Source organism: Netta rufina (genome assembly GCF_964035555.1).
Source record: "Netta rufina genome assembly, chromosome: 24".
NCBI lineage: Eukaryota > Metazoa > Chordata > Aves > Anseriformes > Anatidae > Netta > Netta rufina.
Window position 1 is genome coordinate 1,236,855 of NC_140148.1, and position 27,172 is coordinate 1,264,026.

The 27,172-nt window shown below is 43.0% G+C and overlaps 2 protein-coding genes across 2 annotated transcripts; both read left to right on the forward strand.

The window, feature by feature from the left end:
* Window positions 1-2,232: 2,232 nt before the first annotated feature.
* On the forward strand, window positions 2,233-19,952 carry NBR1 (NBR1 autophagy cargo receptor). Its single transcript, XM_084301020.1, has 21 exons — window positions 2,233-2,446; window positions 4,827-4,889; window positions 6,212-6,230; window positions 6,620-6,642; window positions 7,485-7,700; window positions 8,198-8,272; window positions 8,678-8,895; window positions 9,932-10,096; window positions 10,562-10,768; window positions 11,202-11,361; window positions 11,854-12,144; window positions 12,590-12,742; window positions 13,223-13,298; window positions 13,746-13,856; window positions 14,361-14,522; window positions 14,655-14,777; window positions 15,351-15,711; window positions 16,011-16,105; window positions 16,665-16,743; window positions 17,135-17,240; window positions 17,639-19,952. The coding sequence occupies exons 1-21, from the start codon at window positions 2,345-2,347 to the stop codon at window positions 17,810-17,812; spliced, it is 2,979 nt and encodes a 992-aa protein (XP_084157146.1). The 5' UTR covers window positions 2,233-2,344; the 3' UTR covers window positions 17,813-19,952.
* A 288-nt stretch (window positions 19,953-20,240) lies between these two features.
* TMEM106A (transmembrane protein 106A) lies at window positions 20,241-26,437 on the forward strand. Its single transcript, XM_084301010.1, has 8 exons — window positions 20,241-20,277; window positions 22,009-22,244; window positions 22,612-22,675; window positions 23,064-23,223; window positions 23,713-23,853; window positions 24,342-24,385; window positions 25,011-25,064; window positions 25,758-26,437. Exons 2-8 carry the CDS (start codon window positions 22,025-22,027, stop codon window positions 25,876-25,878), a joined length of 804 nt encoding a protein of 267 aa, XP_084157136.1. The 5' UTR covers window positions 20,241-20,277; window positions 22,009-22,024; the 3' UTR covers window positions 25,879-26,437.
* Window positions 26,438-27,172: the final 735 nt, after the last annotated feature.

A 27,172-nucleotide genomic window follows, 5' to 3' on the forward strand; every position in this document is an offset into this window, starting at 1 on the left:
TGTTTTCCCCTTAAAATAGCCACATATTAAGTTACCAAAACACAGTAAACATCTTTAGTAGTAAAGAAGCATAATGCTACTATGAATACGAACAGATTGACTAAGCATCGCAATTAGAAGTTTGCAAACCTACCTGCAGAATATGTGATCGCATTTTGTTGAAACTGGCTCTTTCACTACATCCAAACTGCAGAAAAAAATAGAAAAGGAAAACATAACTTCCGTGTTCTCATTTGAAAATAGCAGCAACAGAATGAGCTTCAAAAATGCAGTCAGTTTCCAAAACTTAAACTTGGTGTTAGAATACTAGCAGCTTTTCTCTTTCAATTCTGACCTCCCATGGCAAGGGCAAAGGCCTTTGTAAAGAAGAGGTGCAAGAGCCCGTGTAGTAGAAAACAAGAAAATGTACCTTCGTGTCTTATAACCAGCAGATACAGGAAGGAGTTTCTATTCTCGCTATCTATTCTGTTGGGACATTAAGCCCATGAATAACCAAGCCACCCACCCAAGCCACCAGTGGTCACACCTCAGCAAGAAGCACACTGTCTTTTCATAAGGAACTAGGATTCAAGATTTTTTTTCTCCCCTGCTGTGTAGCTCTACAGACATTCTGTATTTACTACTCTGTGCTTTTGCAGTAAGCAATGTCATCAACATGGAAATTATTTTAATTCTCTAGAGGCAGTAATGTACGATGTTAAACACACATAAGAAAGATTTAAAGATTAAAAAATATTTGCCACAATAGACAAAAAAAATCTGCAACACCAGCAGCAAGAACCTTTAAGAACTGATCAGACATTGTAAATACCCAGACGTTAGACAGAATTTATGTTATTTTAGCATTTGTTTACATTGCAGAAGTACAAACCACACTTAACTTTTGGTGGCAAAGATCCACACTGCTTTCCAAACAATGCTCTAATCGGATAAGTTATATTTTTACTTTAGTTGGATAGAGCACCGAGTCATGGAGGTGGCAACACGAAAACAAGGCTTGCCAAAATACCTGAGCAAAATGCACTTCCTGTCTTGTATTTGCTCTTAGAAAACATCAACTTGAACTGACTTTAAAACATTACTCTTCGTATTTTCTTTTGACCCCACCACTCTCAAATCCCTTCACCAGAAGAGGAAAATAAAGACCAAGCCCCAGCGCTGATTCCCCGGCCGTACCAAATGGGGCACTCCAAGTTCTTCTGCATAGCCGAGAGCACATTCTGCACCTCTCCAGCGGCAACCACGGCCAGGTCCATGCTTCGCAGCCCCAAATACCTGCAAACAATAAAAAAAACACCAATAACCCCCTGCGTTCCGGGGCTGCTCCGCTCTGTGGGGATGTTTTTTCCCTTCCACCTTCCCCCGAGACGCCACAAAGGTCACAAAACACTGAAACACCCCGAGTCAGGAGGGGCCTCCAAGGATCACCGAGCCCAACCCCCGGCTCCACACAGGCGTACCCCAAAAATTCAGCCTGGAAAAATCCCAGCCCGGGGCCCGAACCTCAGCCCCTGCTCCGAGGCGAAGCTCCCCGAGCCTCCCGCACCCAGGGAGCACCCGACAGAGCCACGGGACGGCTCCAGGCCCCGCCGCACGGCCTGAAGGGGGCACGGGGGGGAGCCCCGCAGCCGTTCCCGGCGCTGCGGCTCGGAGGGAGGCCGTCTGGAGGCTGCCCGGAGGAGGCCGCCCGGAGGCCGCAGCGCTCCCCTCCCGCTCCTCACCCGCCCGCCGCCGCCCTGTCACATTTCGCGCCCTTCCCGCCAGCCAGAAAAACAACGCGCCCCAACAGCCAATCGCACCCGCCGGCTGAGTCACGTGGCACGAGAAACGCTCTCTTATTCGCTGCTTTCTTGAGGAGGGGCCCTGCCTCTGTTGCCACGGCGGGGATCGAGGCGTCTGATTGGCTGCGGTGTTACCTCGTGACCTTCAAAGCCTCAGAGGGTTCAGCGCCCCTGCGGCGCGCTGCATTGTGGGAACGCCGGAAGTGCGCGGCCGCTGGCTCGCCGCCCGTCCTCCCGCTTCCGGCTTCCCCGGGCTGTGTTATTGTTGTGTTTCCACCGCGTGCGGCCCCGCCTTCCGACCAATCAGCGCGGCGGAGCGGCTGAGCGACAGGGCGGATGACCAATAGCACCGCGAGAAGGGCGGGGGGGGAGCTGGCTGGGGCCTGTCCGCCATGTTAGGGCCGGCGGGGCGCTGAGGGGCTGGGGGCGGCGGCGGGGGCTGAGGCGGCGGTGGCGGGACCCCGAGGGGCCCTGGCTGCCGGGTCGGCCTCGGTGGGGTCAGCGGGCGTGTGAGGGGCCTCCCCGGGCCCTCCTGAGGGGCCTCCCGCGGCGAGGAGCGGGCCATGGAGCCGCAGGTGAATCTCCGCGTCAGCTGCCGCGGGGAGACCCAGAGCTTCCTCGTGTCCGACTCGGCGCACACGACGTGGGCCGATGTGGAGGCCATGGTGAGCCCAGGGCCCGGCTCTTTGGGGTTAAAGGGGGGGTGTGGGGGGGGTGTTGCACGGTTCTGTCGCCTCGGGGGGTTGGAGCTTTTTGGGGCTCGTTGTGTGCTCGCGGGGAGGTGGGAAGGGTGTTGTGGAGAAAGCTGCTGGGGGGTTGGTTGTGGGGTTTGGGTTTGGTTTGGGGTGGGGGCAGGGGACCCGAGCTGCGTGCTCTGTTCCTGTTGGCAATCCTTAGTTTTGCTCATCTGCCGTTCTGTTGTCCGTTTGAGTAGATGTAGTTGGATTGCTCACAGAATCACCTCCCAGATCACCCAGTCCAACCTCTGACCTAACACTGCCAAGCCCTCCACTAAACCATATCACTAAGCACTGTATCTAAACGTCTTTTAAAGACCTCCAGGGATGGTGACTGAACCACTTCCCTGGGCAGTCCATCCCAATGCCTCACAACCCTTTTGGTAAAGAAGTTCTTCCTAATATCCAACCTAAACCTGCCTGGCACAACTTTAGCCTTTCTCTGTTACTTACAGAGGATTTCTCTCATTCTCTCTCTCTCTTTTTATCCTCTGGGATGCCGAGTCACGAACATAGGCTTTTGGTTTCCTGTTTCCTGGTGCTTTGTGTACCCGTGTGGCTGTAACTGTTCCTGTCAGCAGGCCTTGCGTACCTAGGCAGGTGTCTATGAAGATCTGCATATCAGATACTTGGCATACTGAGAAGTTTTTGTCTAGGTTTTCCCATCCTATTTAGTCAAGACTCTCTTGTTGGATGTGGTTTATGTTGTGCTGTTAGGATTCTCAGAGTTACAATGGAGCAGCAGCGATTATTGATTTAATTTTGTAGTAGCTCTCCTGGTTTGTGTGGGTACATTGTTTGAAAAGTTGTATCTTAAGAGGTTTTACCATGTTTTATTTTTTCTCTTTCATTTTGGCTAATGTAGCCTACCTTGTGGAAGGTTCTTGCATGGTCACTGCTTCAAATTCAAAGCGTGAGCTGCATCGTCTGCTCTCTTCCTTGTGTTTGGGTCTCATAGAGGAGGTGCTAGGTCAGCTTCTGCACAGCTGCTAGCCCGTAAACCCTGCAAGAACCCCTGAAGGGGTCAGAGTCCTGCTTCTGTCAAAGCTGGGAGCAGGTCACCGTGTGGGCACGGTGTTGCTCTTTCTCCCAAGCACTCGCAGTGACAGTGTGCTTGTTCCTCGTGTGGGAGTCTCTTAATGTTGCTTCTTTAACCCAGGACGTAGCGCTGGGTGTCTGTGCTGTGCTGCGTGGATTTGCTGCTTTGAGGCAGCGCTGGCTAAACTGCTCCTTGGGTTTTCACTGTCAAAGGGTCTGGTGTTGGTAAAGGATCGCCAAATCTCTGCTTCTAGCTGGTGTTTTGGGGAATAATCTGGTCGTGATGTAGAGAGAGACTTGTAACTGCAGTTTCTTCTCACCCAGCTGAGTTGGTTCTCGTGCTGCACTCCCCAAATTAATTGGGGCTGTATCACTGGAGCGCCGTGACAGGCGCACGCATTGTGCAATTAAAGAAGCATCTTGTGAAGCCGGGTAAATCCCAGCCATCTGCTGTCTTCCAAGGCTGCTAGTCATCTTCTGTTAGATCCGGGCTCAGATACAGCAATCTTCGGGAGGAAAATGCAGTTTGTGTAGGTAAAGAACACTAAAGTGCACTTGAGCCTCAAAGATTTATTCAGTGTAGGGTTTTGCTGCTTTTGTTTATGGCTCCTGTGCCGTTGTTGGTTCTGCCCTGGTAATGCCAAGTAGCTGTTCAGCTTTGTTCTTATTCGGATAGGTATAATGGATTTACGTGTTCAGATGTGCAGTGCATCTGCCAGGGAGTTGTAGAATGCAATGCTTTGCTTTTCTTAGCACTTGAATTAATCCTAGTTTCTCAAAACACAGATGGGTTTGCTGGGGGCGGGGGAGGGAGGAGCTGCCCACCTCCCTGAGCTATCTTCCAGGTGCTTTGTGATGTGAAAGTTGGTGTTCAAAGATCGTTGGCTTTAGCCTCTGGAAGTGGGAATGTTTACCGTGTCTGAGTTTAACTGACAACAAGTCCTCTTTCCATGGAAAGGCTGCTCAGTGATCTTGATTCTAGGGTAAACATTAACTAGAGCAGGCGAAACAAAATAAATGAAATTCGTCTCTTCATTATAAAAAGTTGGTAAAGGTCGGAAGCGAGGCACTGGGAGCGTAGCTCAACTCCAGGAGGATGGATTTGGTAAAAGTGTATTTATTTCAGCAGAGAAACTGTAAGGGAGGGATGGAAGGGTTAAAGGTTTTTTTTTCTTTTTCCTATTAGCAGTCATGATTAACTGAAAACTGCTACAGCTCTGTCTCACTGTATTGGTAATTTTTTCCTCATTTTTTTTTCTTTTACTTGCAGGTTAAAGTTTCGTTTGACCTGGACAACATTCAGATCAAATACATTGATGAGGATAAGGATGAGGTATGATACCTTCTCCTCTCCATTCCTCCTTCCCCCCTGTTTCCCAAATGTAACGGTTTGAACCTTGCATGAGCGGTTGTTCTGCCGATCAGATGTGACATTTTTGTCCTTTAGAGAAGACAATAGCTATCAGTCTTTTGGTTTCAATCTTAATATAATATAGTACTCTTAATTAAAATGTTTTTTGAAGCTATTGCCTTTCTTTTTTTCCTACCAGTGTAACAGAATAGAAACAGCCAGCGGTTCTTTGTGCTCAGGGGAAGGGATGTGTCTGTTGAGGGATTTCTAATTTTATTTACTTTATCAGAATATGTTATAACTGGTTGTGTTTGCAGCTGTGGTAAAGCCCCGTCTCTTCAATCTGCATTCCCTCCTCTGAAAAATGTAGGTCCCCTGTCATTAGCATATGTTTACTTCAGAGATCTGGTGTACTGAAATCCTCTGCTTGTTTTATGCAAATGCTATAATCTCCAAGCAGATTACTGACTCAGAAAGCAAATTGGTTACTTCTAGTTGTCCTTGTTGAGTAACTTCCTGCTTGGCACAACCTCACCCTCACATTCTGTTTATCTAGAGATTTAGATCGGAATGTGAACATAGCTGCCATGCTCCAGTGATTGATTTGCAGCTCTGCTAAATTGCAGAGATGGGGATTCTTGGTTTTATTTTCTTAACCCAATGGGAAATGTCAGGATGCTTCCAGGAACATTTCAAGGAAAGATTTATTTTCCAGCCTCTCTCTTTCTCTGTGTATATATATAAAATGTATATGTATGTATGTATTTTTTGATATTTAAATATAAATATCTGTTTAAGATCTTCCACATACTGATAAAGTAAATACTGATCAAATCACGTAATGCTGTAGTGATTAAATAACTTCTTGTATTAATAACTTCTGTGTGCAAATTTGATAAATGAGCACCTGAAGTAGATGGTGTGAAGTCCTTTTGATTAGGAAAAAAACAAGGCAAGTGTTGCATCTGGCCACGAACAGCAAACGGTCCAAGCCCTGTTTATTTGTCTGGAAAGCTCAGTGATATCAGCGCTGGCTTCCTTCCACTGTATGAGACCATGCTCGTTCTGGATGCCAGCAGAGCAAGAGGCCTCACTTAGTATGCAAACCTGATGAAGAACATGGTCTACTTTAAACCACCACGTCATTAGTTAATAATTAAGCATGGCAGCAATAACAAATACCAGAAGGAATGATACTTTAGAAACACTGGATAAAAGTACATTTAGTTTGAAAGCATGTTAATTTTAAGGGAATCACAGAAATATTTAATTGTCTGTTAATCACTTTTTTTTTCTCTTTGCAGGTCTCTGTGAATAGCAAAGGTGAGCTATTACTTTATTAAAATGAAATGAGGTTTATAAATAGACCCCAGCTGTTGCTTATATTTATGGAGAAGCAGATGAGAGAGCTTACATGTTGATTTGGGGATCTGTGTATGATTTGGCATCAAATCCTTCCAAAAGGAAAATACTCTTTATCTACAGAAAGTTAATTTTTTCAAAAATGAGTAAATTAATGGAATGGGAAGTCTCCAGGCTGCAAGCGTGTTTCCTTGTTGCCATACGTACAGCTGTTTCTTTAGAAGCACTATTTTAAAGTAATTTACAGAAGGTATGGAAGACATTCCTAGTTTTTTTTAACTACAGTGTGCTAAGTTTGCATGTATTATTTGAGATAGGGAAAATTCACATTTGTTTTCTTTTTTCTTCAGAGGAATATGAAGAAGCTCTGAAGGTAACTGGTTTCTGACTTTTTCAATATATTCAACTTTCTCTGATGAGAATTGATGTAGCAGAGGGGGGGAAAAACATCAATATCTTGCTCGTAGAAATCAGAATAGCTCAGTTTCCTTGCTTTGGGCATTATCCTGAATATTCGCTATACTATTGTCCCACCAGCCTAATTTTGTTTTGTATAATTAGTTGAATATGCAGTTGTGATTCAGGACCCAGAGCAGACAGTCAAATTACTAGCTCTCTCAAATACACGAATTCCACATTTGGAGGTACTGGCCCTTTATTGGATCCCTTTAAAAACCTTGCCATGCAGGCTCCAACATTGCACTCTCTGGTAATAAAACTTTCGGTGATGTCAGTGCTTAGTTACTTCTTAAATGATTACATGGTTTTTTTTTTTTAGAAAAAATAAGGATTGCATTCCTTTAAATTGTACAGTACTAATGCTTTCAGAACATTTTTGCTTATGGCTTGAAATTTTAATCTGGAAATTGCTTGAAAATAATCACAAATGAGAATTTACTGGACAGAATCTTTATTGTTTACTGGCTTTATATAAACAGCTTTATTATAGATTGAAAAACTGTAGTATATCTGCATAATTTTTTTTTGCTTATAGTGGACTTCCCAGTAAGCATATCAGTAACTTTTAGGAAAGGCAGAATAAAAAAAAATCAGCTGACTGTAGCTTGGCATGTGACTCAATTCTTGTTTTTTTTTTTTTTTTTTTTTTTTTTTTCTCATGACCTCTCCAGTGCAGTGTAGTGCTGTATTTTTACAGGATATTTAGTGTTGTTTTGAAGTGAAGTAAATAGGGTCTGTCATGTAATCTTTATTTAGATTGCAGTCAAACAAGGAAATCAACTCCAGATGAATGTGTATGAAGAAGGCTCTTTGCTGAAAGATGCTCCATCTTGTTCTTCACAACCACGTGAAAGACCCGTGACAGAACAGTTGGCAGCTCTTAAAGATGAGAAAATACCTCTTTCACACTACTCTGTGGTAGCTCAGGGGTCAGAGGAAGACTTGAAAAATGAAAAGGAGCTGGCAGTTCAGGTAGGATGCAGAGTTGGACTATATATTCATTAAAAGAAAATTCATAAGTGTAATTCATACTATAGACTGATTATCATCTTTACTCGTACCTAAAAACTGATGCAATTAGAAGTTGGTCTTTGTAGCTACCTGTATGCTCCCATTACGGGTCATGAAATTGTTTGAATGTCTTTAAGAGGAGGTTTTGATGTTGCATTTAGAAAAACAGGCTCTTTAATGTTGACCTGAAGCTCTGATTTGACATCTAGTAACTTCTGGTTGACTTGATTTCTTTAGCTTCGATGTGTAATTACATTCAAATGCTAATGAGGTAAAAATCTTTCAGAAAACTGTAGTGGCTTTCTTCTGTAACTTTTCTGCTGTTTTCCAAAGAACTTGAAGTCTTTTTTGTAAAAGAGATGAGGGGAGTACCATTTGAAAGTTGTTACTCTGCTGTATTGAGGTTTGTTTTGCAGCTTCATGTGCTTAATGTGTTTGACTCTTTCCTTTTCCACCAGCAAAAGTTAAATCACAATAGAACAGGGAGAACAGATGAAAATCCTCCAGAATGGTTTACTAGCTACTTGGAAACAGTAAGTGTCTTTTCTTCTGAATTTTGGTTATTTATAAAAGGGCTACATAAGAGGTTATGGGAAGAAGATACGTGTAATGCCCAGCAATATATCTGATCATAGGTATATAGTTATATATATATCTGGTACTTGTGACCAGAGCTTTAAATGGCATTTAGGCATCTAATCACTCTATCTTAGTGAAATTACTTGTCCTTCCTTGTTTAAAACCAGTGGGATGGTATTTTCTAAAATAAATTCTCTTTGAGGAATGTGATACTTCTTCAAATTCATCTGGAATGTGTTGTTGCAGAGTTCAGTGAATTCTGAACTGCTTTATGCCTTGTGAGTTGGGAGATTTGGGGCAGCGTAATCCAACTTTTTGAAGCTGCTTGGGTTGCTTCAATTCATGACTTTCTTCTTCAGTTCAGGGAGCAAGTGGTGAAGGAAACTGTTGAGCAACTGGAACAGAAGTTGTATGAGAAGCTTGTTCATCACAATCAGGCTCCAGACTTTCCTGAGAGCTCTGTTACAGCAGCACCTCCAGCTTCAGAGACCCAGACTGGGAATGAGAACCAGTGTGACTGGCTCATCTCCTGCTGCAACTGTCAGGCCCGAATTGTTGGAGTTCGCTACCAGTGCAGGTAGGATATGATGAGTAATGGCTGTATGGGAAACTCAGTGTGTTGTGTGTGTGAATGAGAGTTTGAAAAGACATCTTAGCATCACAGATTTCCATTTTGCTAATCTTCAGCATGAGGTACGCTTCAGGACCGTTAGCATGTCTCTCATAAACAGCTTACGTTCTCTGTTCATGTGAACAGCCCTTATCTGCATAATAGCAAGATTAATACTGTTTTGAAAAAAACACGATCATTAAAACAATGTAAAAGAACTTATGTTTTTCACAAGCACTTTTAGACTTTCTTTGCATATGGCATGTAGTAACTGTAAAGGAAAATGCTTGGCTAAGTTAGTTAAACAAAAATGCAAAACTTATATACACTGTTTAAAAAAAAGTTGTTTTCCATTCTGACAGTCAATGAGTTTCAATGAAGTTATCCTTTTTTTTTAATGAGCTTTCTGGCAGTTTCTTAATAATATGAAATATGTTTTTATGAGTGTCTTAAGTGAGGTTTTAATTTGAATGAGGCAGTTACTTTTGTAGGTAGGTATTTTAGGCAGCAGCAGTGAATGGAATGCCAGTAAAGGTTTTCCTGTGGATGTTTTTCTCGTTGGCATGAGCTGGCAATCTGTTTTTACCAGTCCTGTTGCTGCTAGAGCAATCTCTTTTGCATCCTGAAAACTTCAGCTGTCTTATCCTCTGTATTTTCACAAGTGGAATGCTGTTTCTGGCATTTGAGTTCAGTATGAAGTTTTGTTCTTTATAGCAACAATTGTCAGGAGCTCATGCTAAAGAAAATGTCAGGTTTTTCAATGCTTATTCAAGAAGGAAGTGGGAACTGTCTTACAGCTCTTTAAAGAAGAGATATTGATCTCGATGTTCCTGATACTGATGTATAAGTGGATAAGCAGCTTCTGTTTCACTTGGTCACTGTTTAAAATGATAATTGGATACTGAGTTTGTTTCTCAGGAGAAATGTAAGGATTAAGTACTCTTCAATGTCTTTTTCTATTGTATTCTTTGCCTCTCAGTAACCTACTTCTACTGCTTTGCAGCCTTTGTCCAGCCTACAATATTTGTGAACAGTGTGAAGCAGGAACATATGCACACGATCCTAATCACGTCTTGTTAAAGCTACGAAGACCTATACTGTGTATTGCTGAGAACTACAACCTTGCACAGTTTTCACCTCGCCTGCCTGCTACTCTGGAGCAAGTTAGGTAAATGGTGGCACCTGTCAACACCTGATAAGGCTGTCTTGGTAGCAAAGTGGAAAAACCTGTCACGGGGTTGATGTTCAGCTTTTATGAATTTAGATTTAGAGATAACAGGAAATTGAAATAATCCTCTGGAACTATAGTGCAAGTAGCTAAAAATAGCTCTTTACAAGTGGCCTCAGACAAATATCTTCCTGGACCATTGATAACAAAGTAGAAAAGATGGGATTTTGTTTCATAGGTGGATGGTAGACATGGATAGCTTGCTTTTTCTAATCTGTCTTTACCCTCTCACTGAGGCAGTTCTAAATGTCTTCACCAGCAACTGTGAAGTTGTTCTTTTAAAGTCATCTGGTATTCAGTCTTGAAATGTGAAACATTCCATGAAACATTCCCTTTGAGACTAGGACTGTGTAGGCTAAAGCTGTGTTCTAATCAGTTTAATAAGGTAGTTCTCTCTCCCTGCAGGCTCCAGAAACAGATGGACAAAAGATTTCTGAAGGCAGAAAAGCAGAGATTACGAGCGGAGAAGAAACAGCGAAAGGCAGAGGTCCGAGAGCTCAAAAAGCAGCTGAAATTGCACAGGAAAATTCATCTGTGGAACTCTGTCCATGTGTTGGAAACTAGTGGCTCACCTACTCTGAAGTCTGAGAGTCTCCAACCCAGTACCTTACTGTAAGGGATGTTGTTAGCTGAGCATTTCTTAGTTGCAGTGTCTGGCCTTCTGTGATGAGACCAAGTTTTAAAATAACAGTAGGAAAATTATGAAATCAGTTGCTCATTTGAAGTATTATTTGTGATTGGACCCTGTGAGGATTTTGTCTAAACTGAATTTGCAGAGTGGAGTGTTTTCTTTTTGATTAGAGTATCAGAAGAAAAAAAGCAAAGCAACTGATTATTGTTACCAGAAACTTGAACAGATTTATGAGGAAGAAAAATACCTACCATTATATATACGTGCATGCACATGCAGTATGAATTAATGTTGCAGCCAGAGAAACTTAAAGGAAAAAAAATCTTTAAATAGCCTCTTCCAGTTTAGCCAGTGAAATAGCAGCTGAGTGACTTCCTCAGTTCATTTTTTTTTTTTTTTTTCCCTGAATCCCAGGAGTCCTAGTCAACCCGTCCAAGCAATTGTCCCAACACTAAGTGCAGTATTTGTGGATGAGAATTTGCCAGATGGGACTCGCTTGCAGCCAGGAACAAAGTTTATCAAACACTGGCGAATGAAAAATACTGGCAATGTGGAATGGGGCTCAGACACAAAGGTATCTTTCCTTTGCTGTTACTTTTACACATTAAAATAGTTCTAGAAGACTAAATACATGAATTAGGGATTTGAATTCTCTCTCAGAACCTGTTTAGGGTTTATTTTGGCCAGTTAATTTATAAACTGGGAATTCCTGGGCGTTAATCTATCTAGGTCCTCCTTAAAACTACAGAGGGTAGGAGGGAAGCTATCAACATAACAATCACTGAAACTGTCTTCTAGTGCTATTCTAATGTAATAGTAGTTCAACCTTGTTACAGCACATATGTTGCACTTCTGACATGTAAAAGTTTTTCTTCGAGTGCTGACTGAGTTCCTGTTTAAACAAATATTTTTCTGGTGATAGACTGAAAACCTTGACTAGCAGCTGCTTTTCTCTGCCTCACATCTGTGCAAGGCCTTTCAGCAGAACTTGAAATGTTCTTTACTCCATACAGATCACAAAGAAACAAGTGAAGTTAACTTTTGCTTTTTCTGTTGTATATTTCAGCTGAAACTTATGTGGGGAAACTTGACCTTGGCATCTTCTGAGAAGAAGGATGTGTTGGTGCCATCCCTTCCATCAGGACAAGTAGGAACTGTTTCAGTTGAGTTTGTGGCTCCTAATATAGAAGGAACGTACACCTCTCACTGGAGACTGTCACACAGAGGGGAACAGTTTGGGCCTAGGATCTGGTGCAGTATTGTTGTGGATCCCTCCCCAACTACTGAGTCTTTAGAAAGCAATTGGAAGGACTCCGATTCCAATCAAAAAGATAAATCCTCCTCCAGTAACAAACAGGCAAGTAATTCATACAGTTTTGAGGGCAGCGGTGAATTGCTGAGTAGATTGAGCAATGTATATTGTTCTCTGCAATGACATAGTGTTCCTAACTGCATTGATCTCTTGGGGATTCCTTTAGTTGATTTTTCTTCTGATCTTATTCTTAGTAGGGAAGAGAAACAACTTCTCTTGCGTTTATAAGCTCTGAAATGGTAGTTCTTTTTGACAGACGTGGGATAAGTTAACAGTCTGTTTCAGCTACTTGTATAGTTCTTGATCAAAATTAAATGTTACAAGATTTTTGTGTTAAATCTTGTCCTTTTGGCTCTAAAATGAGCTGAATTAAATATTTTTTCAAGTTGTTTTTGGTGTTCTTATACATAGTACTTAGGCTTTGCATTTTATGGAACTTTTATTTGCTGCCTGCCTAAGATGTTTTTGAGCCTTTTTTTGGCCTTTTCAGGTTGCTTCCTTGAAGACAGAAGGCGATGCTCAAGTGATGGGTGAAATTGTGGAACAGGCTGAGATACCTCTGCCAACTCTTCCTTTGAAGATGAAAAATCTGCCAAGCGAGAGAGAATTTTATATCCCATCTGTGGATCTCCTCACTGCACAGGTAAAAATGTTAACAGGTAGACATCAGCCAAACCACCTTGGATTTCATATCTAGGTACATAGACATCCGTAAGAAAAAAAAGTAGCTTCTGAACCCTAAAATAGCCACTTCTATTTTCAGGAAGAATATACTGCATTTTATATAGCAGAGCTGTTTCCCTGAATTAGGATGGGGGACTGTCGTTGGAAGGTTATGTGCAGGACAAACTAAAATTCTCTATAGTTACAGGATTGGGTCTTTCCCTGACCTCTAACAAGGGAGTACTTAGGTTTCCCTCTTGCTGCCTTAGTTTATGTACTGCTTTCTGTAATGTGGGGATGGCCTTTGTGGGAAAACATCCCCTGCCTGAGATCATGCTAAGTAACTAACAAAATGAAGTAGACCTCTTTGTAAGATATTGGGACCTAATGCTGGGGAGTACCATGTAGGATTCCAGTTCAGGGTTTGTTGATGAAAACTGTGTGGGGTTTCTTTCTGTAGGATTTACTGTCCTTTGAACTATTGGATATCAATATTGTGCAGGAACTGGAGCGAGTGCCACACAACACTCCTGTTGGTAAGGATTTTTGATACTCTGGTGTGTTATCTCTAGCTTTCTAAGCTACTGTTTACCCAATGAAAAGGTTTTATATGCAAAAAACTTTTGCTCTTCTGGCTAGAGAGTCCTCCCAGCTCCCATGTCTTTCCATTTTAATTCTTTCTGCAGCCCTAGAGGAAATACCTGATAGTCCTTTGTAATTTGCAGTCTTAACTTCTTTCCATCTTCACCCACTCAAGGCCATGAGATTCCAGGCATTGCAGAAGGCTGTCAATTTCTCTGCTCAACTAGTGCCAGTGTCATGCAAAGCTAATTCCTTTTCACCAAAGTATTTTGTAAGATACCTGGGCTTCAGTCTTGGAAGAACATCCTTTAAGGAAAAGATAACTTCTTAAAAGGCTGCCTCTTGGAGGAAGGAAGGTTCTTATTTTAATGCTCATTATCTTTGCTGCTTTTGTTTTTCAGACATGACTCCATGCATGTCCCCTTTGCCACATGATAGCCCCTTGGTGGAGAAACCTGGCTTAGGTCAGATAGAGGAGGAGAATGAGGGAAGTGGATTTAAACCAGTGTCCGGTAAGCAGTAATCACTGGGAGCCTGGGGAGCAGGGAGGAGGTATCATCAAGTCTGACTGGGCAGAAGTGATGTTTTATTTACTGGAAGAATTCTAACTCCTGTTGTTCTCTTTCTGTGTAAGAAAAAAACAGTAGTTTGGCTTATAAGCATGTAGTATGGCACTACTGTGATTGTGGATGTTGGAGTGTAATATCTGCAATTCAGAAATGGAAAACTAGATTTTTTTCTGCCTAGTAGAATTGTTGGGAGAATTCAGAATTTGCTCTTTATAGACCAGATTATACTGAACCATTCTAGATGTTGTCCCCCTACTTCTCAATCATTTTCACATTCAACATAAATGACTTCCAAAATCTTTCACTCTTTAAGGAGGAATCCACACACAAAATCAGCATTAGCCTTGGATAGCTTACAAATTCTTCTCATACTTGTGTTTCCTTGTTGTCATGTTTAAATAATCTCTCTTCCTTTCAAAGGAATAATTGAGGTCTGCTTTCCTACAGATGCTTGCATGGTGAAAATGAAAGGTGAACATCCACTGAACCAGGAGGAAGGGGAAGAAGACATGAGTGGGACTCAGTTTGTCTGTGAAACTGTAATTCGCTCTCTTACCCTGGATGCTGCACCTGACCATAAGCCCCCACAGAAAAAGAAAGTGATGAAGAGTGAGTACTGCCTTAGCTGCATTCTTTGGCTAGCTGTGGCTTTACTTTCTTTGCACTCAGACATTGGCCACAAATTGCTTTGCACTGCAGGTGGCGATATCTTTTTAATTGTTTTTCTTGATTATTGTATAGATTCTTTGCAAACACTGCAAGACACCTTCACTTGTAATGTACTAAGTGAAGAATCTCCCAGGATAAAAACTAAAAAGGAATCAATGATCTGTCAGTCAGAGGCCATGACAGAAAATGGCAGTGGTAAGTAAAGTCTGGATTTAAAGTGAAATTGTAATGGGCTACAAAAAAGCTGTAAGAAGATATCTGCTATTCTAAGAAACTGGATACTGCAACAATGATTTTCTTGATGTATCAGAAAATTGGTGTCAATACACTGAACAAGCTGCTATTTTAAGAGTTTTTTGTGTTTTTTTTTAAGAAGTGGTATTGAGACATAATGGTTCCAGTCAAGTATTCAGATAAGTGCTCAAAGACTAAGTATGGCTGGTGCTTCTGTATTTTGTACATGTAGCTTAAAGGCTGTGCTTTGAACTGTATCCAACACGTATAATTTAGGAGCTGAAAACTGTTCTCAGTGTAGCTGTTATTCCTGTTGAATTATGCTTAAGCTTACCAGTAAAATCTGTTGCTCTTTCACACCATACCCCCAACCTATTCCCAAGAGATCAAGAAAACCAGACAGTTAACATTGACAGCAAAGGTTTACAGTTATTTCTGAGTAGTTCCATTTTATATCTGGGACAGCACTGCTTTTGCTGTTACCCAGGCAATTTGGACAAATTTAATATGCTTTATTCTTTCTTTTTCTGTTAGGGGAACTTCTGTTTTCCGAGAAAGTAAACCCTTGTAGCAACACCGGCGATTCTGGTGATGAAGATGAAGGTGATGATAAAGATGATGTACAAAGTCAAGGCTCTTCTGCTTCATCAGAGGATTATATTATTATTCTCCCTGAGTGCTTTGATACCAGTCGTCCTTTAGGGGAGTCCATGTATAGTTCGGCTCTTTCTCAGCCCAGCCTGGAAAAGACAGGAGAAACTGAAACAGGAGCAGGGCAAGATGGGGGAAGTCAGCCAGAGATACACAGCGTTGCTGATACTTCAACAACATCACAAACGCTGCCTGTAGTACCCTTGACCCCAGAGACCACGGATACCTTACCCCAGACAGAAAGGTATGCTCTCGGAACAAAGCCATTATGTTAATGGCTGCAGGCTTAACAGGGCGGGGAATTGCACTCAAGTTCAATATTCAAATAGAACTGGTTGCAACGAAATCAGTGTTGTGTATGATGGAGTGAATGTCCTATATCCTATAACTCTTTATAAAACCTGATGCACTTAGCTAATCAGTGAGTAGGGAAGGGAAGAAGGGAACCTGTGAAGATTTTCCTGTTGCCTATAGATTGACTTGCCTGCATGTGTATGTGTAGAATGAAAGTGGTAAAAGTAATTTTTTGCCTTATGTTCTCAGGAATCTTGCATCTCTTCAGAACTGTATCTTCCAAGAACCAAACGTACCAGCTCCAGAGAATGTCTCTTCCACTACTCACAATCAAATAAGAGAAGGTATTGACAGTACTGACTGAAGGGTGCATTCGTAGTTATCTCCTATTCCTTATACCTGTGGTTGGATTTGTTGTCTTGTGTTCTAGAGGAAAGCAGAGACCTAGCCAAGTAATAATGTTTAGTTCTCTCTGGGTGTTTAAAATGTTACTATACAGAAGATTTGTAGAAAGCAATACAGCTTTCTGAATCCAGGTTAAAAGAGCACTTATTAGAAATGGTAGGAGGGTACTCAGAAGTGTTTGCATAAATATGGAAGATTACTTTGCTCTGGAATTAGAGCCTTGTGTATAAGCTATTGTTACAGTTATTTCGGGCTCAGACAGCAGTTCATCTCATGGTAAAGCAGATAACCACTGACTAATCAGCCAAATGATTCCTGGATTTTTTTTGATAGTCAGGAATGTGATGAGAATCTTGCATACCTAGGTTGCATCTGGATCACTGAACTTGAAAGTATTAACTTGGACTGACTCCCACTCCTTTCCATTTACATACGTGTTGCAGCACTTCGGCTTTTCATTTACTGTCCATGTTGATACGGTGTCTTTGCTTCTTCCAGAACCTAGTGGTGAAGACAGTCATGGACCAGGATCTTCTGGATTTACAACAAGAAACCAGAAGTTCTCAGAATACCCAAGGTAATGAAACAGAAGCCGTGACTTCAGAAATGACGTTTATTCTGTGGCTCTTCTTTTAAGATTAAGTGACTAGGAATCAGTGGAAGCCAGCTGCTGTAGCCTGGATGGATGTGTCACAACTTCCACATACAGATGCATTCTTCTGGGTGACAGTACTTAATTCCTTTCAAACAGTGGCAAATGGAAAATAGGCTAACAAAACTTGAGCATAAAAAGTTTATCAGAAAGTGTCAAGAAAGAAGCAGTGACTTTCCCAAATGGCTTGATTGATGGGGATTCCTTTGGATAATGGGTTGTTCTCTGACAAGAATTAAGTCTCAGCCAACTAATGGGGAGAGACTTGCATGCACACATGGCTTTGCTGACACCTAAAGTAATATCTTCTCTGTAGACACCCACAAGGAAGCAGTATTGCAGGAGAACTAGTTAAAGGAGCTTTATCAGTTGCTGCCTCAGCCTACAAAGCATTATTTGCTGGACCACCCATTACAGAACAGGTAAATGTCTTTTTCCTGTATACTGTGTGAATTTTACACCTACACTACAAGTTTTAAGGTTGGAATTTTGTATGTTTTATGAATGTATCAACATTCTGTATAGGACATTCTGCAGTGCACTGCAGGAATAGTAAGACTTTATGGCATCCCCTTGAAGTATGCTGCTTCACCAGCTGATAGGGAAATCCATGCTGTGGGGATGAAGTATCTCTTAAAGCATCGTGCAAAAGCAGTAATTCACCTTTGTAAGCGAACAATGGAAGTGAACACCAACAGCTTAATTGCAGACAAAAGGCCTCAGTGCCTTAATTATATTTTGGTTTAATGCAGGACCACTGATTGAAATGGGGAAAAGTAAGATAATAAATGATCTCTTCATATCTTTTGTTTTTTTGCAGCCTGCTGCTACAGAAGAGCACACTGACGCTCTTCTATCCAGTCTGTGCGAGATGGGATTCTGTGACAGGCAGTTAAACCTGCGACTGCTGAAGAAACACAACAATAACATGGTTCAAGTGGTAACTGAATTGCTTCAGATCAGTAACAGTGACTGGTACAGCAGTAGGTGCTGAACCTTCCTGGTGGAGCAATGAATCACCTTAATTGAGCAAACTCTCATTAAACACTGCAACAGTAGCAGGCTGTTCCTCATCTGTGTTCTGTTTGGAGGTGTAGATAACTTTAGCTTTTCTTCGAGCTTTTGATTTTTATTTTTTTTTTCTTTCATGGAAATGTCAAACTGCTTGTCACAGCATTTTATGAATTGGAGACCAGAATTCCAACTATACTTTGGACCTCCTGGTGAAATGAGTGGTCTTGAAGTCTGTCATTTTATACTGAATCCTTTTTATCTGGGAATTGTAGACAATGACTTAAACTTGCACCCAGATGAGAACTTCCCCTTTTACTGTATGTAAAATAGTTTTGGCAGCTGGGGCTCTTGTTTTGTTGACTTTTAACAAACTTTGGAATAGGAAACAATGTAAAATGTTTCTGTAAAATGTAGTCATGCCTGATCTACAAGAGATGCCCACAAACAGGAAGCTGTTTCTTCTTATATAACTTAGTCATTGATCTTTTTTGTCCGATGCATGATAGTAATGTAACAGATTTAAATCTTACAAGTCATTCTAAGAAAAAAAATTGCTTATAGACTGAAATTAGTCTTGAACCATCGAACAGTTCTCAAACAGTCTGAAATCACAACCACTGTTAATTTAAACTGACGTTTACCAGGAAAGTCATTGTTTCTTATAGCAGAATAAAGCATGAATGTGATTTTTACCATTGAACCATCTCTAGTAATAATGCAAATCATATCTCTAACAGAAAATATAGCCTATGTAAAAATATGTGGTTAAAGATGGATTTGTAAATGTGGGAAGGGCCTTTCTAAGAACATTTAGAGGTTCCTCATAAAAACGTTAAACTTGACCCCTATCTTCTTTTTATCAAACCTCTTAACCTGTTAATACCACACAGAAGAATTGAAGAATGTGTAAAAAGTCAGATCTGAATTGAAGTACAAATTCTGGTAATGTTTGAGAATGGGAAGAATGCTCGAGGTAGGGATTGTGTGACTTTTTATACTTTGAAAAAATGTAGTAACTTAAGCAGTGTGAAGTGTACGGTCTCCTGTGATGGTTCTAGCTGTGTTTCCATAGACACATCTGTAGGACTCACTTTCTCACAAGATTTTGCTTTGTATACCCATATTTAATTTGAAATTTAAGAATTCCCTTCTAAACATGCCGAGAGGAGATTTGATTCTGAAGAATCACAAGAAACCAGCAACATACACTGCTGTGCAGTGGTGTGTCCTTAGGGAACTGTTCAGTTTGGTCCTCTGAAAGTGACAGCAGTGTTGGCTACGTTCTTTTTGAGCAAACTTTCTTGCTGCAGGAAGAGACGATTGATAGTAAAATATTTATATTATTGCTGCTTCAAAATAAGGTGTTTCTGTTTAGGCGCAATGTAGCTGAAGCAGTTATCAGTATTGTAACTGACCAGGTGATCAGTAGTAGTAATGTTTTTTTTTTTCAAAAGACATAATACCCTCAGAGATAAGATACCAGTAAAATAAATGAAGAAAAAAATGTATCATACTGTTCCTGTTTTAAACCTATTTTTATAGATTGTGGAAGATATACTCTTAAATGTTTATTTTGAAATACAGTAGGACTATTTTGCAGTGTGTTTCCCATCTGTCTGTACCCCAGTGCAACTGTCTGCTGTGGACCAGATGAAGATCTTTCTGTAACTTGAAACTCCTGGATTTTCCAACCATAACTTACACATCCTGTTTTGAGTACCTTTGGCTTATGCTTACTATAGAATGAGGAGGAGGAAAGGACATGGATGAAGTGCAGTAGCTGGTGAAATTCCTAAGCCTGGCGTGGTTGTCTGCTTTGTTCTGGAATGCCCAGCAGGACGTTTGTTATTTCTGTGTGTACCTTTCTACTTAGGATTTTAATGTATTCTGTAAATTAACAAAACACTAAAATGTATGAGGAAAAAGCACTTCATTGCAGATTGAAAGGTGAAGTGTGAAATGCTGTTTTCCTTAGGTTACTTTTTACTAGGGTTTAGATAATGTATGCTCGGGCTTAAGATGTATTTCCGTTGGCTTTGTATATTTTGTTAATGGATGCATGGTATAATTTATAATATATTCTATAGTGCAAAACGTGACCTCTGTATCTTATTTAGGGTGAACATTTTTAAAGTCAAGTGTCTTGGGGAAGGGGAGGAAAGGGGAGGAGGGCAGAAAACCACCTCTTTCTTCTCTCTGCTGACAATAAAGCTCTTTATTTGGCTGGCTCTCATGGGGCTTTTCACAAGCAGCAGCTCTGGATGGAGCTCTCGGTCTCGGCTGTGGGCATACAGTGCTGTCCCAGCTGCTCACTCCCCCGTGGCAGCACCAGGGCCCCAGCTGGGCGGCCGCCCCCGCTTCCCTTCCGGGGAGGATCGCAGCCCGCCCCGCGCTGCTTTCGGTTCCGCTTCTCTGGGCTCAGCAGCCACCCGTGGTGGGCGACCGGTAAGCGGGGTGGCTGGAAGGGACCCCAAGCAGCTCCAGCCCCCGGTGGCCTCTGGCAGGGCTGCTGGGGGCTTGGGGCTGCTGTTGGGGGAGTGTGGGGCTGGGCCCAGAGAAGCCCCCTCAGAACAGTGGGGCTGGGGCTGGCCATGGCGCAGGGGCAGTCGGGCCTGCAGGAGCTCGTTGCGCCCCCGTGGTGGTTCAAGGTGAGGCGACCTGATCCCTATCAAAGCTTGCCTCTGTTGGTTACCTTCCACTTCCCCTGACAGACCTCAGGACTGTCCCTGAGGATAGTGGTGTGTGGGGCAGGGTGTGTGGGTTAGAGCAGACCCAAAGGACTGCCTGGGGGCAGTACCTGATTGAGGTGAACTTCTCCACCTGCTTGCGGCTTGCACTTGGTCTCCCTGATACACACAAGTGAGTCTTTTCCCAGCTTCCGTGGTTGTTTGTCCCAGCTGTGTGAAGAATCTGTTACTTCTCCTCCTCACTGCTTGTTTCTGAAAAAGCTGGTAAACATTAACTGAGAGATTAGAGAAGCTGCAGCTTTGCTTCCTGGGGCGTTCAAGAGACTGCTGAGATTGTAACGCAGTCCCTATGGTAACGGGGCCCTTCTTCTTTCCGTGTTGGGGAAGCCCAAATCCTTCAGGTGTCCTCATCCTTCTCTTTTACTCAGTGTTCCCCACCCCCTTGCAGCACACAGAGTTACCTGTCTTGCAGAACCTCCTCAAGTCCAGGGGGTTCAAGGCTGCGGAAGGTTCCTCTGTGGCTCTGCAGGGCTGCAGCCATGTCCTGCTCCTGGATAAATGAGATCCTGATTCTTCCTTTGTCAGCTATGAAAGGAACAGCTGCCCCTGGAATCAGCTCTCAGATATGCTCTGGTTTCTGGGCTGAGCGATAAATCCCCTGTGATCCTATGCAATTTGACTCTCGTGGTGGTTCTCCACTAGCAGGTGGTGATGTTTCCTCCCTGGTATGTTTTGTAATAGAGCCCTGAGGGGTTATTCACTCAAAGCCTCTCTATCATCTGGGCAAATGTAGAGGCTGCTGGTATCAAAGCTAAGCATCCTACCTCTGAGTCGCTGAAACCAGAGTGCCTACAGCAAAGACTGTCACCAGTAGCAAACTGGGTTCAAGTAATGCCTTTTGTGATGAAGATGTATCTTTTTCTCTGCTTGGTATCGTTAATGCTATTGAGAGGATTACTAGGAGCTGAGAACTTAACTATCAGAAGTCTGGGAAAATGAGTTCAGCTGCCACTTTAACTTTTAGAGATAACATAAGGCTACGGAATCTAAAGATAGTTTATGTTTTTACATTGAGTACTATTTGATTTTATTCAGGCTAGATTAGGACTGCCAAGGGGACACACGTGAGTAAAGACTAGGCAAGAATTTGAGAGTTCTACTTCTGAGCGACGTTGTTATCTTAAAATGTTCACGTGCTTTGAGTCAGCATTGCGCTCGTTTTACCAAATACCATGAGGTGAAGAATCTGGCATATTTGTAAGTGGCATCCTCAGACTTTTTCCCGCAACTAGAGTGTCTAGGAGATCGAATATTTAAAAGATAGAGTCACTCATCTTTTAAAGCAACTTCAGAGCTGTGCTTTAGGAAACTTAGCGAATATAAATGGCGTGATACTCATGATCTCCTACTGTAAACACTGACGGTGCTGCTCTTGTAGATTGATTTACCCAGGCAATGTTCTTAATGCATTTTTTCGTGTTGGACACAGAATTCTTCCTTCAGCCATGGGTGGAAAAATTTCACAGTTCTGGAAAACATCTGCCCAAAAGGAGAGTGAAGGGAAGCTGATCTTACCTGGGCAACTGGATGCTGAAGATGAAATCGCCAATTATGCGAGCATCAATGGAGGAGATTCTGCTACACCTGGCATGCTTGGTGCAGGCATCTTACGTCGAAGCTACGTCAATTGCCCAACATGCCAGGGAACAGGAAGGATCCCCAGGGGTATGTAATTCTTCTGCATGCTGCCTCTGTGTTTTTAGAGACTTCTGAGGTAGGAATGTGGCTCTTTGCCCAAAGACCTTGGCTGAACCATTTCATCTCTGGTTCACCAGTGACTTCCATGGGTGCCCCTGCTGGGGGAGAACGGGGTGGGAAAGCAGATAGTGCGGCTTTTAGATAATTATTTGAAGCCTGTTAAGGAGCTCCTGAGGAGTTGTTTCAGTTCCAAGCTGGGAATGCCCAAGCTTAACTCTTAATTACCTCACACTTGCCTTCTACATTGGACCTGTAAGCATGGGCAGACATTAAGCTGCAATGCAGTTTGCTTTATTCACTTGTGTGGTCTCTGATCTGCTGCTGCCTCTTTCAGAGCAAGAGGAGCAGCTGGTGGCACTGATTCCATATGGTGACCAGAGGCTGAAGCCCAGACGAACGTAAGTCCTACTAAATGAATCCTTTTTCTCATTTTTTGAATGTTTGTTCTGTGTGCAGAGGGAAGCATCAGTCTTGTGGGTGTTTTGCTGTTTGTGCTCTGGCTTGCGGTAAGTTTAGAGTTCACAATGTCTTCAGCAGTAGGTGTTGGACAGTCTTCTGTGGGGGAGGAAATGCCCAGTTGTTGGGGATATCCAGTGATCTCTGCTCTAATTCAGCATGCCGCTGTGTGGGACTCTATCCTGCTTCTGCTGTGGTTTGGGAGCTGGCAAATAGTTCTGTTTTCTGGTATTCCTCTTGTCCCCTGGCTTTCAGCTGGAGCAGGGCTGCAGGTGCTTGTGACAAGGGTGACAAACCGTGAGTGACTGTGGCCTTGGTGGTATTTTGCAGGAAACTCTACGTGTGTCTTGCTGTGACAATCTGCCTGCTGATGACATCTCTCAGTATCTTCTTCCTGTTTCCTCGCTCCATTACTGTGCTGCCTGCAGGGCTGAATGCCTCCTCCATTGGTTTTGATGTCAATACCACCAGTATATACCTCAACATGACAGTAAGTGCTCACTCAGCTCTCAATCAAACAGATTTGAAGGGCTCCCTGCTTATCTCCTGTGCCACTCCGTGTAGGCTGGCTAGCCGATGGCTGGCTGATGTCAGTCTTGTCATTCCTGCCATTTCAGTTTAATCTCAGGCTGCTTGGAAGCAATATCAGGAGTATGTTTCAGCATCAGAGGTGTGGCTGCATACGAGCAGGTCGCAAAAAGGGGCCAAAGGGGGCTGCGTAGAAGCAGCACTGTGATTAATTCTGGGAATCCTTTTTCTTTCGCATCCTTGAGCTTTTTGGCTGTACCCCTTTGGCTATCATGGGAGACACTGCAGCATATACACCTCTGTGGCTAGGCTGAGTATTTCTGGTGTCTTGAGAGGGACTGTGTGGTCCTGTGCTGCTGCTGTAAGACCATAACAGGAACACATTTGAAGTTACTTGGCAACAATAGCCCGTGGCCCTGCTACAGGGTGGTTTTTGTCTTTCTTTCCTCAGAATGTGCTGAATATAACTAATAGCAACTTCTACCTGGTCACTGCTGTGCAACTAGACATAGAGGTTTTGCACCAGTCCCTGGTAGTAGGGAAGACCAGTGTGAAAACCCTGCTGAACGTCAGCCCTTTGCAGAGCGGCCAGGTAAGCTCTGGTGTTTCTTGCATTTCCTTCTAAACTAATCTGGATGTCCTAGGCAGGGAGGTCCTTTTTGCACACTTGACCCACTCCTTTGTCATATACCTCCCAAATGCTCAAAGTCCCTCAACATGGAGCTTCCTACATCCCACTTCCAGAAAGTGTGATCTAAGAATGTACCTGTTGCTGGGTTTGAAGCCATACCAACTTCTGGCAAGGCATATCTGTTTTCTTAGACAGGACTCTGGAGGGAGCACTTTGAGTGCAGCTGATCCATCCTTACTGTGAAGGTCATGTGTATGGCCTAGATGGCCTTCTTAAGGTCTTTTTGGACTGAATTTCTGATTACTTTTTTTTACATACTGTTAATAATTGCATTGAATTAGGCCTTGAAATGCAGTTTAAGACACCTGATGACAGTCCAGCTCTGGCTATTTTTAGTTTTTCAGTTGTATGCAAATGTAACTCTAGTTCTTGTTTCTTGCTCTCTTCAGATCTATTACATGGTGGCCAGTATTATATCGGATGACAACACTTAGTGAGTAATTCATAAAGACTTCTTCCTTTGATTACTAAGTAACCCTAGTGCTTGTAGGCATTTTATGACTAGATTTCCTGCACTGGTCCTGTCTGCAGTGAAGTGAATACGTTCTTTTCAGTTTACTGCGTGGAGTCGATCCGGATAAAAGTTTGGCACATTCAGTTTAAGCTTGTTTTCTATTCTCTGCTTAGTGTTGGCTCAACAATGTTGTTTTCCATATGTTCTGATGAGGAGGCAATGGTATCAGTTCAATGTCCAGGCTGTAAACTTCTAATCTCTCATTTGTGAGAAGCTAAAGGAATTGTACCTTATGCAAACTACAGTTCTCTGCAAGTAACCAGCAAATTATGCAGAGTTCATGGTAACCAAAGCTTCTGTGCAGGCAGGCTTTGCATTGCATATATACGAGACCTGTGCTTACTAAATCCTCAGTTGTGTTATACTGGCAAAAACATCTACTGGTGTAGAAAGAGCTGTGCTTGAAGAATTTTGCCTGCATAGCTGTTGTCAGAATAATGCACAGAGATGTTTTTAGGGAAGCAGAGCAACAGTGGAATAACTGAGGACAGGAGATGCATGGTGCAGGCAGCTCCCATGAAATTAATTCTCTTTTCTCTTGCAGTAACATTTGCACCTGGACAAAAGTCAGAGTTCACAATGTTCTGCTGCACCTACAGTAAGTGTTGCCTGGATCAGAGCTATAAGTAACACGTGTGTGAACTGCGTTTCTTTCTTGGACACCATTCTAAAAGAAGGTCAGCCTGTCAGTGCTCTTTAAGACCAGAACTGCCTTCAGTGCAAATACGCTGTTACCTAGATGGGTGTCCTGAGGTGTGGGGGGAGATGATTGTCCAAAGCCATTGCTGCTGTGAGAAGTCCCTGGGATTCAGGCTTCATGTAAGCAACAGTGACAGCTTGAGCTGTCACAAGCAGGCCTGGCAGACTTCTGTCCATAATACTAATTGTAGCTGTGAAGTAGCTCTTTGTCCCAGAGCTGGAAGTTAATTACTAGTTTGATTATGCCTGCTTTCCTGGTGCTGTTGGGGATCAGCCTGGACTCTGTCTGGCTCTGTCTGGGTGTCTGACCCCAAATGTTGTAGCAGCAGGTGCTGAGAGCAAGACGGGAGAAAGCAGGCTCTTCTGTGTATTCTGTTGCCTGAGGCAGCTCTTTAAACTAATGCAGTCTGAAAGATGCTTTTCCACTCCACCGTGTGAAATTGAGCTGAGGATATCTCAACTGCTGCATTCTGGGGCTGTGTCATTGGGACAGGAGAGGACAGCAGTGGAAGCTCACCACAGGACCTTTGCATTATGATAAGTCTTTCCTGGGACAATCCAAGTGCAGCTCTGCTCTGGTTTTGCCTTGCAGGGGTACCCTGACCTGCACGTACCTGTGTCACTCGGAGCAGGTGGCTTTTGAAGACTACCAGTACGTGGACTGCCGGGGGAACGCTACGTTACCTCACGCACTGTACCGCCGCCCACCGTGACAGGGCCAGGCTGGCAGAGCTTTTGGGTGCTGGGTATTCCATCACTAAGGCAAGTTGTAGGGAGACAAACTCGTGGGGCTGCTTCTCAACCCATGCCTTAAGCCAGGAGGCTTGGTGTTTGCTGGGCAAGGCTCCTATCTCCCTTGTGAAGATGGTAATGTACTGGGACTGTACTGCCCCTAGATTGCAGCTTTTTCTCTTTCAGTTCCTTATCGTGGCTGACCCTACAGCTGAGTGGCCAGAGGATGGGGTGTCACACTCTGCCATGTTTCACTGCTCCATCAGAGGTGGTGTCCAATTAGTCTAACCCTACTTGTTTCTTCCTTGCACAATTTAGTACTGATGTCCTGAATTTAATAGCTCACAACTTGCAAAGGGACTGGGGTGAGACCTGGCTGGATCACATCTGTATCACTAGTGTCTGACACTTGCACGACCTGTTCCACAAGGGCAAGAAACAGGACTGATGTCTCTCTTGTTTTTTTTTCTCTTAAAAAAATCACAACCTACTGCGTATTGTGCCAAAACACCACGTGAGAGTGACTCTGATACCTGCTGTTTGAGCTCTCTGGTGTAGGAGGCAAGAATGCAATGCCTTGATTTGTCTTTTTATACATAAATATATATTTTAAAATAAGATCATCCTCCAGGTGTTCTGTAATGGGAACCATTTCAGTGAGAAAATGTGGAAGACTTGCTGTTTTCCGGCCAGTGGTATATGGTAGCTGGTACCTGCTGTTTGTTGAATTGCTTTCCTGTACACTTTACCATTGGATGCTCAGAACGTGAGCAAGCATGAGTGAGAAAAGCATAGTTTGCTCAAATGTCAGGAAACAGACCTTTTCTGTGTTTTAGTTTGTGCAAAGCTGCAAGACAACCCAAGAGCCTTTTACAAGAACAGCCCTGGCAGCCTTCTTTGTGCTGACACTAGTGTTCCCTATGCCATGGCTGAGTTAAATGTATGCCTTGGGTTCTAGTTTGGGTGGTCAAATAGTAGCCTGGTCAAATAGTAGCCTGGGAGTTTTGGGACTAAACTTTTAACTCCACTGCTGAGCACTTTCTCTGCCCACTGGAGGGCAGAGCAGGGTGTCAGGTGCAGTCAGAAGAAAACCTCTGCTCCTTTCTTCAAAACATGTTTCCCAAACACCTAACTCTTACAGAGCTGTTGCAGTGTTCCTCCTCCCTGTCTCATCACACTGAACTGGTAACTAGGCACCTTCCTCCCTCGAGCAGCTAAGTAATCCTGGAGTAATCAGCCAGTAATCCTGGAGTCTGGTACTACTGGCAACAGCAC

Excerpts from the sequence above, each read along its gene's own strand:
- NBR1 (XM_084301020.1), top strand. The coding sequence starts at position 2,345 with ATGGAGCCGCAGGTGAATCTCCGCGTCAGCTGCCGCGGGGAGACCCAG. Across the intron at positions 10,769-11,201 it reads CTCCAACCCAGTACCTTACT|GAGTCCTAGTCAACCCGTCC; the intron begins GTAAGGGATGTT and ends CCTGAATCCCAG. Across the intron at positions 12,743-13,222 it reads TGGATCTCCTCACTGCACAG|GATTTACTGTCCTTTGAACT; the intron begins GTAAAAATGTTA and ends TTCTTTCTGTAG.
- TMEM106A (XM_084301010.1), top strand. The coding sequence starts at position 22,025 with ATGGGTGGAAAAATTTCACAGTTCTGGAAAACATCTGCCCAAAAGGAG. Across the intron at positions 23,224-23,712 it reads GTATATACCTCAACATGACA|AATGTGCTGAATATAACTAA; the intron begins GTAAGTGCTCAC and ends TTCTTTCCTCAG. Across the intron at positions 24,386-25,010 it reads ATATCGGATGACAACACTTA|TAACATTTGCACCTGGACAA; the intron begins GTGAGTAATTCA and ends TTTCTCTTGCAG.